The sequence below is a fragment of the Vicia villosa genome, linkage group LG2 (assembly GCF_029867415.1).
Source record: "Vicia villosa cultivar HV-30 ecotype Madison, WI linkage group LG2, Vvil1.0, whole genome shotgun sequence".
Classification (NCBI taxonomy): domain Eukaryota; kingdom Viridiplantae; phylum Streptophyta; class Magnoliopsida; order Fabales; family Fabaceae; genus Vicia; species Vicia villosa.
The window spans coordinates 173,489,860-173,507,522 of NC_081181.1; the positions used below are offsets into that span (position 1 = coordinate 173,489,860).

Sequence of the window (17,663 nt, forward strand, 5' to 3'; positions counted from 1 at the left end):
ACATGAAACTATGAAACTGAATAATAATTTAAACATATTATTTTTCTTCTTGCTAAAACTAAGGATCACAAAGCATGAGCTAGTTTGGTGTTACATTAACTCTAGAATCCCACAACAAGTCACCTTTTTCACACTCCAGTTTAAGGATGAGAACTGGTGGTGATTGTGAATCTTTCTCCACCTTTTCTAAAGCAGTAATTATGAGTTTCTTTGAAGAATTAGATTTACCACTTTTTGTTCAAGACATGAAAACTAAGTTACAGTTAAGGCTTTATGCAATAGCAGCTTCGGTATTACAGAGGAGGAAATTGATCATTGAAAAGCATAGCATCATGGATGAGATCATTAGGGAATGCAATAGCATGTCAGGACAACTTCGTGTTTTGAAATTGTTATGATAAGGATCTCAATGCTTACACTTCGTTAAACAATGTGACAAATGATAAATACAAAGTGATTGTTGAATTATGATGTTAATAACTTCACATCTTCATGATTTATGACAATGTGTAACAATCCAGGCACAAATTAATCAAATTTTACACAAACACAGACACCCCGAACACAAAACTGACACGTAAACACTAATGATAATTTGAGAAAATAGAATTATTGAATGTTATCACACACGTCAGTCCTAGGCAGTCTAGACACCAGACACATCTTCAATCTGAAGATGTTAAAGTCGCAATTGCTTATATTTCCACCTTAGGTGGATCGGAGTGCCTTCTTGAACCAGCCGGAGAAGCAGGGAAAGAAAGTCTCTTCCTTGCAGAAACCGAAGATGCTGATGGCGATGTTTTCCGCATTAGTTTGGACTTTGCCTTTGCAGAACTAGTGAGTGCCATGTAACTTGGAAACACCGGCGAGCTTTCAACGCTCGCGTCATCTCTAACCGACGATCCTGCAATGCTACTATATCTTCGATACCTTTCGGATTGAACACTGAACAAGCTTCTTGAGTCATCAATAGTTTCACCCTTTGAACTTGATGGCTTTGTCTTTGAAGTTGAAGGAGAATTCTGAGTGCTTTGTCTTATTAATTTCTTTCCAACCGGAGAAGGTTTGTGATTCATAATAATGCTTTCGACTTCCCATGGTCGAGTCGCCATCCATCGCTCTAACCAACTCCATCCCCAGTGGGGATTGTTTGGATCCATAAATGTTTGGTTTATAGATTTTGAAGAGTTCTTCCAAGTTTGCTGTTAGAGTAACACATTAGTTATTTATTTACACATTCAAAACCACTTATATTGAACCAAAAATCACTTTTTTGGTACCTGATGTGAAAATGAATAGGCCAAAGCCCTCTCTCTTTTGAAAGCAGCTTCTTGTCTTTGCAATAATTTTGCATCAATTTGTTCCTTTGACTTCAAGCTATCATTCCATTCTTCTCCAACCTGCTGTTGATCAAATCAAACATAATCCTTAGTGTTCACAGATCTAATCGAATCCTAATTCCGTATGCACGCTAGTATATATAAAATTGCTTACAGAAGTTTGCAACTTCACAAGTTCTTTTTCGCGCTTCTGTTGTAGTTGGCACTGACGAGCCTGATTCTCCTCGGACATTCGAACACGCCTTTCGCGAACCTGTGACTGCAATCTTGCTAGAGTTTGCATGCATCTTAAGGTGCTGTCTGCTTGCCGTTTAACAGACTGTCCTTGTATCATTGTCTTCAACCTCACCAAACCTCTCAAGGCGCGCAAAGCTCTTCTCGCCTAAAAACCATTACATGTATTTCTTTATCAGCAAGATTCAAACCCGGTATCTAATAGTTTATAACCGACACATGATGAACAAACTTTATTTTAGACTATAAAACCTTGACATAGACACAAACACGACATATCATGAACAAACTTCATTTAGGTTATAAAACCGTGACGCAGACACATACACGGTATATAGGCTATGAAACACTGACATAGACACAAACACAACACTGACAAGAAACACTTTCAACAGTATCAATATTACGAAAACAAGATCATACTAAATATCCGCGAAACACTGTCTGAATCTTGATAGCAGCCAATTCCTCCATAGTCTTGGAAGGGTAATGAGGCATACCCGTGAGACGAACAACCTCGGCAGCAGCCTGAGCAGCAGCAACAGCCGCCCCCGCCGCGGCAGCAGTAGCAAAAGCAAGAGAAATAGCCTGTTTATTTTGTTCATTCTCTAACTCACTTAATTTCACATCTTCTATCTCTGGAACAGAAACTTTTACAACTTCTTCTGATTTCACTTCTGTGTCCTGGGTACTTTTTTTCTTTGATTTCTGACTTTTCTGGTTTTTTTTTCAAATAAACAAACAAAAATTATTTAAATATTTAAATATAGCAATAATCAACTAAAAAAATTATAGTAATTATTATGAAACCTTGTCTTTTCTGGAATCATGACTGAAAACTTTCTTCACTGCAGAAAACCAACTTCCTTTTTTCCCCATTTGTAATTCCTGTTACTTTGAAGGTAAATAAAAAATAAAAAACAAATACAATAAGAACAAATTTAGGTTAAAAGTAATTAAAATTAACCTAAGCAGAATTGAAAACATAAAAAATTTCAATTAATGCACATTCTAATAATTAAAAGAAAACCGTTAAAAAAACATAACGAATGCATGTAAAAGAGAAACTGCAACAAAAACGAGAAATGATAGAAACAGATCTATGAGAAAATTGTTCAGTGAAAAATGAGTAACAGTTATATTAATGAAAAGAATTAGAAACTGACACTAAAAAACAAAAACCTCCACCAAAAAGTAAAAAGTTTAAAGAGAAAAAAGAGATGTAAAAGGTTGGAAAATGGATATACCTTTGCATGAGAATGGTAAGATTTAGATCTCTGAAAATGAGAAGTGTAATGCAAAATGAGAGAGAAAAGAGATCTTGGAATGGTGGAAAGTTGAAGTAAGGAAGAAGAAAAAGGAACAATGTGAGTAAGTGGGGCCCACTGTTAGTTAAATAACAGTCAAACCAAACATGACGGAGACCCGAACGGTTTTGGATAATGTAATGTTTACCAGTACAACACTACACATCAATCAATAACGGTTTTTTTTTGTATAAATAAATTCAAAATGTACTTTTTTTAAAAAAGTTTAGTTATTTAGTTTAAAATTTAAAACAGGAAATCAATTTTTAAAAAAATATTAAACATTCTAGAATAATTATAAAATTTAATTGAAATATACCGACACTGTAAACAAATTTTACAGTGTAAGTTAACCGTGGCCGTTAAATCCTCATTAATATTTGACTTATATTCTTGTAATCTATAAAATAATAATATTGAATGGTTGTGATGCAATGATTCTGTAAAAAAATTTACTCATAATGCATACTATCAATTAATCTCATAATTTAACTATGTGATCTAACAAGAGTTAGTCATACCATATTGAGTCAATTGGTTTTAGTTAGTGGGATACTCGTGTGTTCTCACAAATACCGATATATATATATATATATATATATATATATATATATATATATATATATATATATATATATATATATAGGGGACGACTCAAGTGAGAACACTTGGTTATTATGAGAAATGAAAACAATGAATCACGACCATTAGATTTGATTTTAATGGACTGGATTAGTTTCTCTTTCTGTGTTGATTTAAAATAAATATTAAGGATCATGGAAAGAGAAACTAATCCAGTCCATTAAAATCAAATCTAATGGTCGTGATTCAATGTTCTCATTTCTCATAATAACCAAGTGTTCTCACTTGAGTCGTCCCCTATATATATATATATATATATATATATATATATATATATATATATATATATATATATATATATATATATATATATATATATATATATATATATATATATATATATATATAGCATATCTTATGAGAATGTGAGAATGAATATGAACCATTAGATTTCAAAATAAATGGTGGAGATTATGTGTTATTATTTTTTTCTCTCTCCTCCATCATTTATTTTAATAATGGAAGAGAGAAAAAAAAAATTGACACATAATCTCTACCATTTATTTTAAAATCTAATGGTTCAGATTTATTCTCATGTTCTCATATAAAAATGTCATTCTCATATGATACGGTTACCAATAAATATATAAATATTATTTTATTTTGGAATTATTATCAAAATATTTAAATCAATAGTAAAATTGGTCTATTATTATTCAATATTTTGATCAATAATTTTATGTTTCCGTTAATATTCAATAGTTTGATCAATGACTTCAAGTTCGTTTGGCCCAACATTTTTAAGTCTTAAAAGTTACTTTAAAGTTAAAGTTAAAAATAAGAGCTTTTAAAATAAAGTTAAAGCTGTTTGGTTATGATTATTTTTTTAAACTTTAAAATTATTTTTAATTTAAAATTATTTGTAAAAATTATTTATATATATATATATATATATATATATATATATATATATATATAATGCGTATTTATTAATTGTTGTATTAACATATATAATTTAGTGTATGGTATAAGAAATTAATAATATTATTATTGAAAATCATTATAAAATAAAATATAATATACAAAACAAATAAAAAGTTGGACAATTCTAGTATCTACAAAAATGATGATGTAAACAGAAGAAGAAAAAAAAAAGAATAAATAAAACATAACTCTAGATGTTATGAACCATAAAAAAATTGAAAAATTTACTCCTACTGCACTAGTGCCAGTTTTTAAAGGAACGTGTTTTTATTGGAATTTGAACCGTGACCACATGTTTTAAGCTCCGAAAAAGTTAATTTCAACGGTTTTTTTACAAACTCCTTTTATTCAATTTTTTCTTAAAAAAACTACTTTTTTTCATAAAAGCTTTATAAATATGTGTTTGGCCCTCCATCTTCTTATAAGGAGAAGAAAAGTAGATAAAAAGTTAGGTCAAACTTGTCCTATATACTAAACCATAAATTGTTTGGAGTTTTAATAATGTATGAACAAATTCATTTTGTGGACCGGTATATGGGATGATAATACAAACTCATTAAAGAAATAAGAGAATAATTCAAATCAAGAACACTAGAAGAAAGAAGACGAGAAAAAATTAGCATTAAGTATTCGGGTACGTTTTGTAACTCTTCTGTAAAAAAAATTTATAGAATTGTGCATTATATTTTTCTTATATTAATTGGTATGCATCATAATTATCAGGAAACCATTTAAATATTTATATTAATATCGTGCTGATATTTGTCAAACATGTGTATCAATTAATGATTCTTCATTAGTAATTAATTAGTTAAGACATTTTATGATATTCAGATGATTTTCAATTTAAATGAAAACTGAATTTTTATCATACAAATGTTATGGTAATGAATACCATCATTCGACTGTGTGAAAGTATATATACACGTTAGTAACGTTATTAACAAGAGATTATATAGATAGTTGAAAATGGATATATCTATATGTATTTTATAGTACTTTAAACAGAAATATATATATATATATATATATATATATATATATATATATATATATATATATATATATATATATATATATATATATATATGCTGTATAGTATGGTCATTTAATTTATGATATATGTTGTATATGTTTTCCAATTTCTGCATTATTACGAAAGTTACAGTAAATGTTAACAAGTGGTACTAAGCCGCCATTGTATTGATAATAATATAGAAATTTCAAATTAATAGTAATGTTAAGAAGTAACGATAATTAGACGCATTGGCTGAACAATGCCATTGGACTAATATCCTGTTTTGTTTAAATTCTTTACGGAAAGGTATATGTCATATGTGCCTTTGAATCATTAAACAAAAAATTAAAATCACAGGTTGCACCTGGTCGGGATGGAACCAGGCTTCTGTTGGCTAAAAGGGGCGCCAAGTGAGAAAAATCGTTCCTAAATCAATATAACATTCATATTCAATTTTGAACGAAAAATTAATATTGTTGCTGCGATACCTGCACTTCTATATAGAATGTTAATTTTTATAATTTCACATTTTAAAATTGAATTTTCATTCAGATTTTATGTGAATAACATATTTATGTTTGATAAAACTTATTATTGTAAGGTATATAAAGATCATATAAAGATGGATTATGATTTCTATAGACTTTTGAAAATGGAAGTCTAATGTAATTATTGAATCCAGATATGTGAAATTTGAGAACCTTTCAGGGAGGATAAGGAATTCGGGATTTCAACAAATTAAGAACCTCGTGAGGAAGGTTCTCCGCGGATTGTTGAAACACAAACTGAAAGTTCGTCAATGATTGTTGAAAAACAAATCGAACATAGAATAAGCAGAAAGTCTGAAAGACTGAGGATCTAGAACCGAACAAAATTGATTGTCAACATATTTCTTGTATCTAGTAGAAGAAAATAGTGAGAATTTTGTTTTTAAGATTCCTATAATTCTTCGAGTGGAAGATGATCCTAAGATTTACAATGAAGATGTAATTTCAAAGGACTCCTCTTGGAATGATGTTATCCAAGATGAAATGGATTCAACAATGTCAAACCATACTTGGTTGGATGTGAAGGAGTGAAAAACACTTAGAAAGGGGGGGGATTGAATAAGGGTTGTTTCTAAAAATGGTAGATAAAAAATAATCACACAGTTATTTTTATTCTGGTTCGTTGTTAACCAAACTACTTCAGTCCATCCCTGACAAGGTGATTTACCTCAACTGAGGATTTAATCCAATAATCAATCTTGATTACAATGGTTCTCCACTTAGACAACTTCTAAGTCTTCTAGAGTATACAGATCACAACTTGATCACTCTAGGAAATTTCTTTTACAAAGATGTAAACAAATATTACAAGAGTTTGATTTGCTTCTTAATAAGCTATAATCACCAAGTGATTTTTCTCTCAAGTTTAAGTTCTAAACACTCACTAAGATATTACAAAGTTGTGAGGTTGAAGATGAAGTTCTTCTTTGTTTTCGTGTGATAGCGTTTTGGTACTTAGAGCGAGAGTTGTTAGTTGCTTCAGCATCAGAACTTCTTTATATAGGCACTGAGAAAATGTGATCATTGAGTGCATTTAATACTTTGCGTGAATAGTACACTACTGCATTTAATGTTTCACTCTTTTGTCAACTACCTCGAGCCATGCTTCAACTGCTTTTGCTGACTTTGCCTTTTGTAGCTTCTAACGTTCCTTTTGTCAGTCAGACAGATTTGACGTTGTAGCCTTTTCATCTTGCACTTGCTTCTAGACTCAGACTATTAGAATAACGTTTGAATATCAGAGTCTTCAGCGTTGGTGCATATGCAACTTCAGTCATCAGACTTTGGAAGTACTTTGGAGCGTGATACCATCAGATCTTCAGAGTCTTGCTTCTGACTGCCATCTTCTGATGCTTTCCAGATTATGTTTTGATTTCTTCTAGAACATCTTCTGATGTCTGCCAGACCATGTTCTGATGAAGCCATCCAGATCTTCTGGGTCAGAGCTTCTGAATGCTGATTTTGTGCATACTTTTTTAGACTTTTCCTGAAATGGAAAACATAAAGAATTAGAGTACCACATTGTTTTATACAAAATTCATATATAATATTATCATCAAAACTATAAATATTGATCAGAACTTTCTATGTTCTAACAATCTCCCCCTTTTTTATGATGACAAAAACATACAGAATTGATATGAATTTGTATCCAGAATATCAGATGAAAAAGACAATACACAGATATAGCATAAAAGCATATTAATCAGAGTGTGTGAATATGTCTCCCCCTGAGATTAACAATCTCCCCCTGAAATTAATACTAGAAGAATTTATAAATAAAATACTTCTCTGAGTATTTTCCATTTCAGATGAGACTTTCACGTTGAACTTTAAACTTCAGATGATTCAGAGCATTACTTCAGAACTTCCATTTGACAACTTCAAAGCTTTGAATTTCTCTTTAAGAGCACTTGGCCTTATCAGAGCATCAAAAAGACTTGCTTGTATCAGAGCTTTAACTTCTTGTATCAGAACATTAAGCTTTGATTGCTTCAACTCTTTAAGAGATTTTCTCCAGATACGTTTCTCCCCTTTTTGAGCTTGTTCAGAGTATCACATTCCTGCAAAACTATCAGAGACAAAAAAACTTGCAATTTTTGTTAGGAATGTTGAGACTTAAGCCCAGCAACTGATATTATAAATCAATTCAAATAGCACGTTTCTCCCCCTTTTTGTCATAACATCAAAAAGCATAAAAGATTCAGATGAAAGACACACAGTGAAGAAAGAAATTTTTCACTGATAACAAAGGGAAGAGTACAATCAGATGCAGGAAACAAGAAAATAACTAAGACACAAGACACAGACTAAGACTGGTTAAGCTTAGAGGCTAAGGCTGCCAGAAGATTCTTAATCTCAGTGGTGTCTTCTGCTTGCTTCTTTGAAGATTCTTCAGTTCTCTGCATCCAAGTTCTGAATTCAGCATTGGTGTCATCTTGCTTGTCCAGACGACTGAACACTGAAGCTTGATTCTGTTGAAGTTCCTTCAGAGTTTCCAACAGAATAGATGTTGAAGGACCAGCAGAAGAAGCAATAGGATATTCCTCAGAAGCAGTAAGAACACTAGAAGCTGGAATCATTATATTATCAGCAACAGGTTCCTCTTCAGCAGGAATGGCTTCAGCAGGTTGCTCTTCAACAGGATACTCAATAACAGGATACTCCATATTAGGATACTCCTCAAGAGGATTCTCCCGGAACCAGTTAAATAAAGTCTGAAAATATCTTGGTAGAACTGAAAACGGATAAGGAGTCCAGACAACCAGAGGCAGAGGATTATCCACTTCCATATCATCAATAAAAGGAGCTTCTTCCAGAGGCTTTCAGTCTGAAATTGGGTGATAGTACCAACCACTACCATACTCCAGAGCCAGTCCAGCAGGACCAAGAGCAGCAGCAAGACAATCCTTCTGGAGATCCAGAAACTCTGCTTGTACTTCATCAAGGAAAGCCTTCTAGAGCTTTCCAGCAGCTACATGATCCAGCTTGGAGTCATGAGCAACCTTCAGATACTTTAACCATGTTCGTACCTTATATTTTAACAATTCAAAACGTATATCAACAGGAAGAGGAGGTGGGTTGAGAACGGTTATTGGATCTTCTGGGTTAAGGATGAAATATGGTTCAGGAGTTCTTTCAAACAATAAAGAAGTGTTTTATGAGGACGGTTGAAGGGAGGGTTCAGCTTCATTGTTAGAGTCTAAGACTACGACATCAGGTGGAGATGAAGGATTCTGGGGGGTAGGTTTAAAAGGTCGATAGTTGCGAAATAAAGAATCAGATGATAGTGATGAGGGTGATGAATCAAGATTGAAGTTGCAAAACACAGGAGTGTCAACAACTGGTTTGGGGTCAGAAGGTTGAGGTTGAGTTTCAGAAGGTGGGGGTTGAGGTTGAGCAGAAGTGAAAATGTTTTCATTTGGAAAGATTGTGTTTAGAGGTTTTGGGTCAAGAAAGGGTTCAGAGTCAAGAATAGGTTGTTTGCCTTTTGATTTGGAGGAGGCAGAAGATGGAGATTGAGAGGTTTGATTGGTGGTTTGAGGATGATTTTCTAGTGATTTTTCTGGTGGAGATTCTGTTGATATATGTTCAGAGTTTAAAACAGGAATAGGAACAGACTCAGTTATAGAAATACCTGAAGATTTTTGCTTCTTCTGACTGAGGCTTTGAAGGTCCATCTCCAACAGACTTCCTCTTCTTGTCCTTCTTTTCTTCCTTTTCCTTCTTCTCTTCTTCCTTTTCTTGAATTTCTTCTTTCTGCTCTTCTATCTTTTCCTTCTTGTCTTTCGTCTCCTTCTTCTTCTTTTTCTTCTTCTCTTTCGCTTCCTTCTGCTCTGATGGATCCTGATCAGCTAAAGTGGGAAGCACTCTGTTGCTTACCCATACAGGATCAAACTCAGAGCCTTCCTTTCTACACTTTTCAAGATAAGCGAGGACAATATTAGGATGCTCATTCTTGAAGAACATCTCAAAATCAACCAAGGCAGGAACCCTTCTGGTTAAGACCTCTTTTACTACTCTGGGAGGAGCAACAATATTCTCTATTAAATTCATCTTCTTCAGAGTGTGAGCATTCATTGTGCTCCCACATGTTGCGACCAGATCTTTAACCTTTCCAGCATCCAGCAAATCTTGCACCAAACTTGTCTCAATCAGAATATCAAAAATTAACCTTCCAAAGGGAATGATGTTCCTTCTGATCTTAGGAGTCTTCACTCTGGCTTGTTCTCTAAAGTCCCTCACAAGATTCCACATGTGGTTAAACAGAATAAAAGGGAGATCCACCTTCTCACGGTTACCAATACAATACAGAATATACTGTTGGTCTTGATTGATGTAGTTGGGAGATACAGTTGCCTTTTTGTGGTAGATGCAACCCAGAAGGATCTTGGCCCATATTCTGTAGGGATCCTTCAAATCCTTGATACTAGAAGAGCCTTTTCCAGATTTGAGGATTTCAGCATAGACAGTGTCCCAGTCTGTTCTAACTATTATGACTCTAGAAGCACCTTCACAACCTTCCAGACCTATCAATCTAATGGAGATCTCTTCGCCACAAACGAAAGAGATGATTGCTTTTGGCAAGAGTGTTGCATGAACCCAAAATTCTTTAACCAATTCTGGGTAAACTGGTCCAATCAAACGGTTGAAGAACGGTTCACAACCTTGAAATAACATGTTGTTCTTAAAATGAAGGTTGTGTTCCTGTAGATTATCAAAATCAACCATCATTTCACTAAGAACTTCTAATTCATCCATCGGAATCAGACAAGTCTTCAAAGGAGTGAGAACATCTTGTTGTTGCTGCTGTTGTTGATCTTGTTGTTGAGAAAGACGAAGCATTTTGATGAGTAGATGAAGAAGCCATTGAAGAACACTTGAGATTTTTGGGTTTCTTAGATTTAGGGTTTTTATGAAGGCAAAAGAGGAGACAGAAACGCATAAACTGAATGATGATGAATGAATGAAAAGAGATAAAATGAATATGAAATGTGTCTATATAGACGCGGACTTGAAAAAGAAATGCAATGAGATTCGGAATGCAAGCGCTTACAGAAAATGAATCAATCACATTTAACGTTGAGAGACGTTAATGGAGATAGCGTGAGATTTGAAAGGATTTGCACAGTTACCTAGGGCGGCGTCTCATCAACTGCACACATGCTTGTCCCTTCAGAATGAACACGTGGTCATCATCTGGAATAACTAGTGACAATTGTTTTGCTTTAACAAAAGTTATGTATCATACTTAGACACATGAAACGTTAGTAATAACAGTTTCAGAATATACATATGAACATACATAAACAGAACATCTGATAAGAAAAATAAATGAATTAACATTTTCAAACTAATCCATAATCAGATCATCTCAACACCTTCATTCTGGGCATAAGTCCATACTGATGTTCTTCAGAATGAACTTAAACCTATCTCCAGCAAGGGGTTTTGTAAAGATATCAGCCCATTGATGGTCTGTATCAACAAAGTTTAAAGAAAGAACACCCTTCTGAACATAGTCCCTAATAAAGTGATGTTTAATCTCTATATGTTTAGCCTTAGAATGTAAAATAGGATTCTTAGATAAACAAATAGCAGAAGTATTATCACAGAATATAGGAATGTTACTCTCATATATCTGATAGTCTTCTAGCTGACTTTTCATCCAGAGCATCTGTGTACTACATCCAGCAGCAGCTACATATTCTGCTTCTGTAGTAGAGAGTGCAATTGTTGCTTGCTTCTTGTTGTACCAGGAGATCAGGTTATTACCTAGAAATTGGCAGCTTCCAGAAGTACTTTTCCTTTCAACTCTATCTCCAGCGTAATCAGCATCACAATATCCTACTAAGTTGTATTCTTCAGATCTTCTGTAGACTAAACCAACATTAGCAGTACCTTTTAGATACCTAAGAATTCTCTTAACAGTCGTCAAGTGATATTCTCTAGGATCTGATTGGAATCTAGCACACAAGCATACACTAAATAAAATATTAGGTCTAGAAGCAGTCAGATAAAGAAGAGATCATATCATACCTCTGTAGATCTTCTTATCTACCTTCTTGCTTACCTCATCCTTACCTAATACGCACGTTGGATGCATTGGAGTTTTTGTTTCTTTGCTTTCAGATAGATTAAACTTCTTCAAAAGTTCTTTGACATACTTAGTCTGATGAACATAGGTTCCTTCAGAAGTTTAATTGATCTGAGTGCCTAGGAAATATTTGAGTTCTCCCATCATGCTCATCTCAAATTCTGCCTGCAAAGACTTAGCAAACTCCTTTCCAAGTGTAGCATTAGATGGTCCAAAAATAATATCATCTACATAAATTTGACAAATTAAAATATCCTTTTTATAGGTTTTACAGAAGAGAGTTGTGTCTACTTTTCCTCTTGTGAAACCATTATCCAGAAGGAAAGAACTTAATCTTTCATACCAAGTTCTAGGAGCTTGTTTCAAACCGTATAATGATTTCTTTAGTTTGAAAACATATTCTGGAGACTTAGAGTCTTCAAAACCAGGAGGTTGGTGAACATACACTTCTTCATCTATATAAGCATTTAAAAAGGCACTCTTAACATCCATCTGATACAGAGTGATGTTATTCTGAGTGGCAAAAGAAATTAATAATCTAATAGATTCTAACCTGGCCACTGGTGCAAAGGTTTCAGTATAGTCAATACCTTCTTGCTGACTATAGCCCTGAGCAACCAGTCTGGCTTTGTTTCTGATGACTTCACCTTTCTCACTCAGCTTGTTTCTGAAGACCTATTTTGTTCCAATGATATTGAATACTTTAGGTTTTGGAACCAAATCTCAAACATCATTTCTTGTAAACTGATTTAACTCTTCTTGCATAACAATTATCCAAATTGGCTCAATCAAAGACACGAAATCAAATTGACTCAATCAAAGACACTAAACCAAATTGACATTCTGCATTGTTCTTTAGGAATGCTCTTGTTCTGATGGGATCATCTTTCTTTCCAAGATGAAATGGATTCAACAATGTCAAACCATACTTGGTTGGATGTGAAGGAGTGAAAAACACTTAGAAATGGGGGATTTAATAAGGGTTGTTTCTAAAAATGGTAGATAAAAAATAATCACACAGTTATTTTTATCCTGGTTCGTTGTTAACCAAACTACTCCAGTCCACCCCTGACAAGGTGATTTACCTCAACTGAGGATTTAATCCAATAATCAATCTTGATTACAATGGTTCTCCACTTAGACAACTTTTAAGTCTTCTAGCGTATACAGATCACAACTTGATCACTCTAGGAAATTTCTTTTACAAAGATGTAAACAAATATTACAAGAGTTTGATTTGCTTCTTAATAAGCTATAATCACCAAGTGATTTTTCTCTCAACTTTAAGTTTTAAACACTCACTAAGATATTACAAAGTTGTGAGGTTGAAGATGAAGTTCTTCTTTGTTTTCGTGTGACAGCGTTTTGGAAGCGTTTTGGTACTTAGAGCGAGAGGTGTTAGCTGCTTCAGCATCAGAACTTCTTTATATAGGCACTGATCAGTGCATTTTGATGCACATTCCTCTACGTTTGTACTTATACATTTCCATGGTTTGGTTTGTTTATTTCTCTATTTTATTATGTTTTTATATTTTAATTTATTTTTATAGTTATTTGATTTTCGTATTTAATTTTCAGCATTAACAGCCTGCACGAATAAATTCATAACTGGAGCTTGGAGTATCGGATTAAAGCGTTCTACCAGTCGTTGGAAAGCTAAGAAAAAGATCTACGACTTTTGTTCAGAAGTCAGAAGCAAATTCGGACTCCAACAAGGCCAGAAAACTCGTACAAGCTGCTGCATTATTTTTAGTTAAGTTTCGGGTCAATTGGTTTTGGGCCTGGGTCGTATGTTTGACCCAGTTGGATTGTAAAACGGGTCATTCTCTTTCCTCTTAGGTTAGGCAGCCGCGGACTGTAGCATAGACATTCCATTCACGAATACACTGTTCACGATTTGGATTGAGGGCTTTTACGAACTCATGGAGAACTAATCGCATTTGAGTCGATCTACTGTAATTCAGGTTCCAATACTTGAGATTATTATAATGTTAATTCTAGTTTAATTCCTTTCGATGATGTTTTGTGTTCTTGTTTGCTTAATTCAATTACATGAAATATATTGATTAAATTTGGTTGATTGTATGATCCTAACCTAGGCACGATACGTTTGCTTAATCCGTTTTTGTGCCTGATCAATCATGTTTGCTTAATCCATGAAAATCTATCCCGTTTGCTTAATTCGGACAATAGGATCATACCTCTCACAAACTTAACCGCTTGTCACTGAGTTTGTATCCAAATAGGAATAGACAATCCGCTTAGGGAATTAAAATTATGATAATCGATGATAGTAGGAACTGAGTCAGTAGATTGGCTTATTTCAATAATCATTTTTTCAAAACAGCTTATTTCAGAATCACTTATTTTAAGCGCTTCTTTTTCTGTAATTCGATCACCAAACCACCCCCCCCCCCCAAATTCGACTTTGCTTTTAGTTAATAGAATCAAGAATCCTTGCGATACGACTCGAGCCATTGTCGCTATACTACGTTTTTGAAAACTACTCGTTTTGACCCGCGAGCGACAGCGGATCAAATTGGCGCCGTTGCCGGGGATCGAACCCGGGTCACCCGCGTGACAGGCGGGAATACTTACCACTGAAAAAGAACTGCTTGCTATTGTTTTTGCTCTTGACAAATTCAGATCTTATTTGCTAGGTTCCAAGGTTGTTGTTTTTACTGACCATGCAGCTTTAAAGTACTTGCTGAAGAAGCCGGATGCAAAACCGAGATTGATTCGGTGGATGTTGCTGCTCCAAGAATTTAATGTTGAGATTAAAGACAAAAGTGGAGCTGAGAACTTAGTGGCTGACCACTTGAGCAGGATAGAGAGAGATGAAGATCCTTTTCCTATTAAGGATGACTTTCCTGATGAGCAGCTGTTTCTTTTGCATGAGATTACACCTTGGTTTGTTGACATTGTTAATTTTCTTGCTGCTGGTGTTTTTCCTATAGGTGCATCTAGATCACAGGTTCACAAGCTCAAGAGTGATGCCAAATATTATGTTTGGGATGATCCATATCTATGGAAGTTTGGTAGTGATCAGGTAATCAGGAGATGTGTCCCCGACAATGAGATTGAATCTATTTTGAAATTTTCTCATGCATCTCAAGTCGGCGGACATTTCGGTCCTCAAAGGACTGCGAGAAAAGTCCTTGATTCAGGCTTCTATTGGCCAACTATTTTTAAGGATGCTTTTGAGATCTATCGCACTTGTAAAGAGTGCCAGATAGCAGGTACAAACATCACTCGCAAGAGTGAAATGCCTCAGCAGCCTATGCTTTTCTGTGAGGTATTTGATGTATGGGGAATTGATTTCATGGGTCCCTTTCCTGTATCATTTGGTTTCCTTTACATTTTGCTTGCTGTTGACTATGTTTCAAAGTGGGTGGAAGCTATCCCCACTAGGACTAATGATTCTAAAGTTGTTGCAGAGTTTGTCAGGTCTAATATCTTTTGCAGGTTTGGAATACCGCGAGCTATCATAAGTGACCAAGGCACTCATTTCTGTAACCGCACCATGGAAGCCTTACTCCGAAAGTATGGAGTTGTGCACAGAGTCTCTACTGCATATCACCCACAGACTAATGGGCAAGCTGAGATCTCCAACAGGGAGATCAAACAGGTTTTAGAGAAAATGGTGCAGCCAAACAGGAAAGACTGGAGCCGTCGTCTAGAAGACGCACTTTGGGCTCAAAGGACAGCTTTCAAGACACCCATTGGGATGTCTCCTTATCGACTTGTTTTTGGTAAGGCGTGTCATCTTCCTGTTGAGATAGAACACCGTGCTTTTTGGGCGGTGAAGAGTTGTAATTTGGAGATGCAACAAGCAGGTATTGAAAGAAAACTCCAATTGCAACAGTTGGAAGAGCTTAGATTAGAGGCTTATGAGAGCTCTAGGATTTATAAAGAAAAAACTAAGCACTTCCATGATAAAATGATTTCTAGGAAGGAATTTTCTGTGGGCCAACAGGTTTTACTGTTTAACTCCCGCCTTAAGCTTATGGCTGGGAAACTTCGATCCAAATGGATTGGCCCCTTTGTTGTTACTAATGTTTTCCCTCATGGTGCAGTAGAAATAAAAAGTGTAGGTACTGACAAGGTCTTCAAGGTTAACGGGCAGCGGCTGAAATTATTCCATGAAAGTCCGGTGCCTGAAGATGTCAGCATAGAGGAGCTTTCTTTGGAAGCACCTGACTACACTGCAACTTGATCAGGGAGTCTTTCTTTCCTTCTCTCTACTTTATTAGTAACGTCCTTTCATTGAGGGCAATGCTTAGTTTAAGTGTGGGGGAGGGAATCGTGTGTTTTATTTGTTTTTGTGTGTGTTTTTTTTGTTTTTTTTGTTTGTCAGTATTTTGTTTAAATTCAATAAAAAAATGCATCTTCTTGAAAGTTTTGGGCTACAGACTGATTTGAGTCGAGTTTGCGGAGACTTGGGAAAAATTCACAAGATCGGTATTGTTCTAACACCGTAAGTCTCCTGCATACGGAAATTGATTTGAATTTGTTATTATGTATTAGCCTTAATTTCTCATTCTTTGACAGCTCTTGAGTAGTTTATTTCAGCAGTCAGCACCATCTCTCACACACTTTACGCAGGAGGCCGATGAATATAAGTGAATGTTCCGAAAAGAAAAGAAAAAAAAAAAGAGAAAAGAAAAAGGTAATACACCTTCTAAGTTTGGTGATCCTCACCCGGTCACTTAACCCAACGGTTGTGTAATCTTCAAAAAAAAAAGTTTTCAAAACTCTTTGTTAGTTGGTTCAGCGGTTTCTGGTGCTGAACTTGGTAGGGAGGATTACGGTCCGATCCCCCGCAACTACATCTGAGTAAGCAAAGGGTTATGCCACGCAAGTACCGGAACCCCGTGCAAAAGGATCAGAGTCACTAACCGGTCGTCCTGCTATAAGTGTGTGGAGATAACGGGCTTAATGTGATTGCGCCTGAATGAAAAAGAGCAAAAAGGATGAGTAAGTTAGGCTATGGTATAATAATATGATTTGAATTGGTTTGTGTATTTAGGAGCCTTATGTCTGCATATATGTGGTTAGTGTTCTTACGATGTCCTTAGTGTGCAAGATTAGTACCTGTCAATGCAAACTTACCCGAAGAAGATTTGTAGCCTAGGATGAGTAACTGTTGATGTATTTCTGCTTTCTTTGTTTTGTTTTTCATTTTGCTCGGAGTGCAAAAGTTCAAGTGTGGGGGAATTTGATCAGTGCATTTTGATGCACATTCCTCTACGTTTGTACTTATACATTTCCATGGTTTGGTTTGTTTATTTCTCTATTTTATTATGTTTTTATATTTTAATTTATTTTTATAGTTATTTGATTTTCGTATTTAATTTTCAGCATTAACAGCCTGCACGAATAAATTCATAACTGGAGCTTGGAGTATCGGATTAAAGCGTTCTACCAGTCGTTGGAAAGCTAAGAAAAAGATCTACGACTTTTGTTCAGAAGTCAGAAGCAAATTCGGACTCCAACAAGGCCAGAAAACTCGTACAAGCTGCTGCATTATTTTTAGTTAAGTTTCGGGTCAAT

The 17,663-nt window shown here is 34.8% G+C and overlaps 1 protein-coding gene across 8 annotated transcripts in view; it reads right to left on the minus strand.

Annotated features, from left to right (window-relative positions):
- Positions 1-379: 379 nt before the first annotated feature.
- Positions 380-17,663, minus strand: part of LOC131652997 (protein IQ-DOMAIN 3-like) — a 42,227-nt gene continuing 24,943 nt past the window's right edge. For 3 of the 8 annotated variants that reach the window (XM_058923009.1, XM_058923008.1, XM_058923007.1), the window contains 5 exons: positions 2,385-2,468; positions 1,998-2,291; positions 1,495-1,722; positions 1,281-1,403; positions 380-1,202 (listed from right to left, as the gene is read on the minus strand). In XM_058923009.1, coding sequence (XP_058778992.1) covers positions 696-1,202; positions 1,281-1,403; positions 1,495-1,722; positions 1,998-2,291; positions 2,385-2,453 — 1,221 coding nt within the window. In that variant the 5' untranslated portion in view covers positions 2,454-2,468 and the 3' untranslated portion in view covers positions 380-695. Of the gene's footprint in view, positions 1,203-1,280; positions 1,404-1,494; positions 1,723-1,997; positions 2,292-2,384; positions 2,469-2,821; positions 3,348-5,829; positions 6,560-6,956; positions 7,500-17,663 lie in introns of those variants that run through there. The other 5 variants (XM_058923012.1, XM_058923010.1, XM_058923011.1 and 2 more) reach the window with 5 other exon arrangements.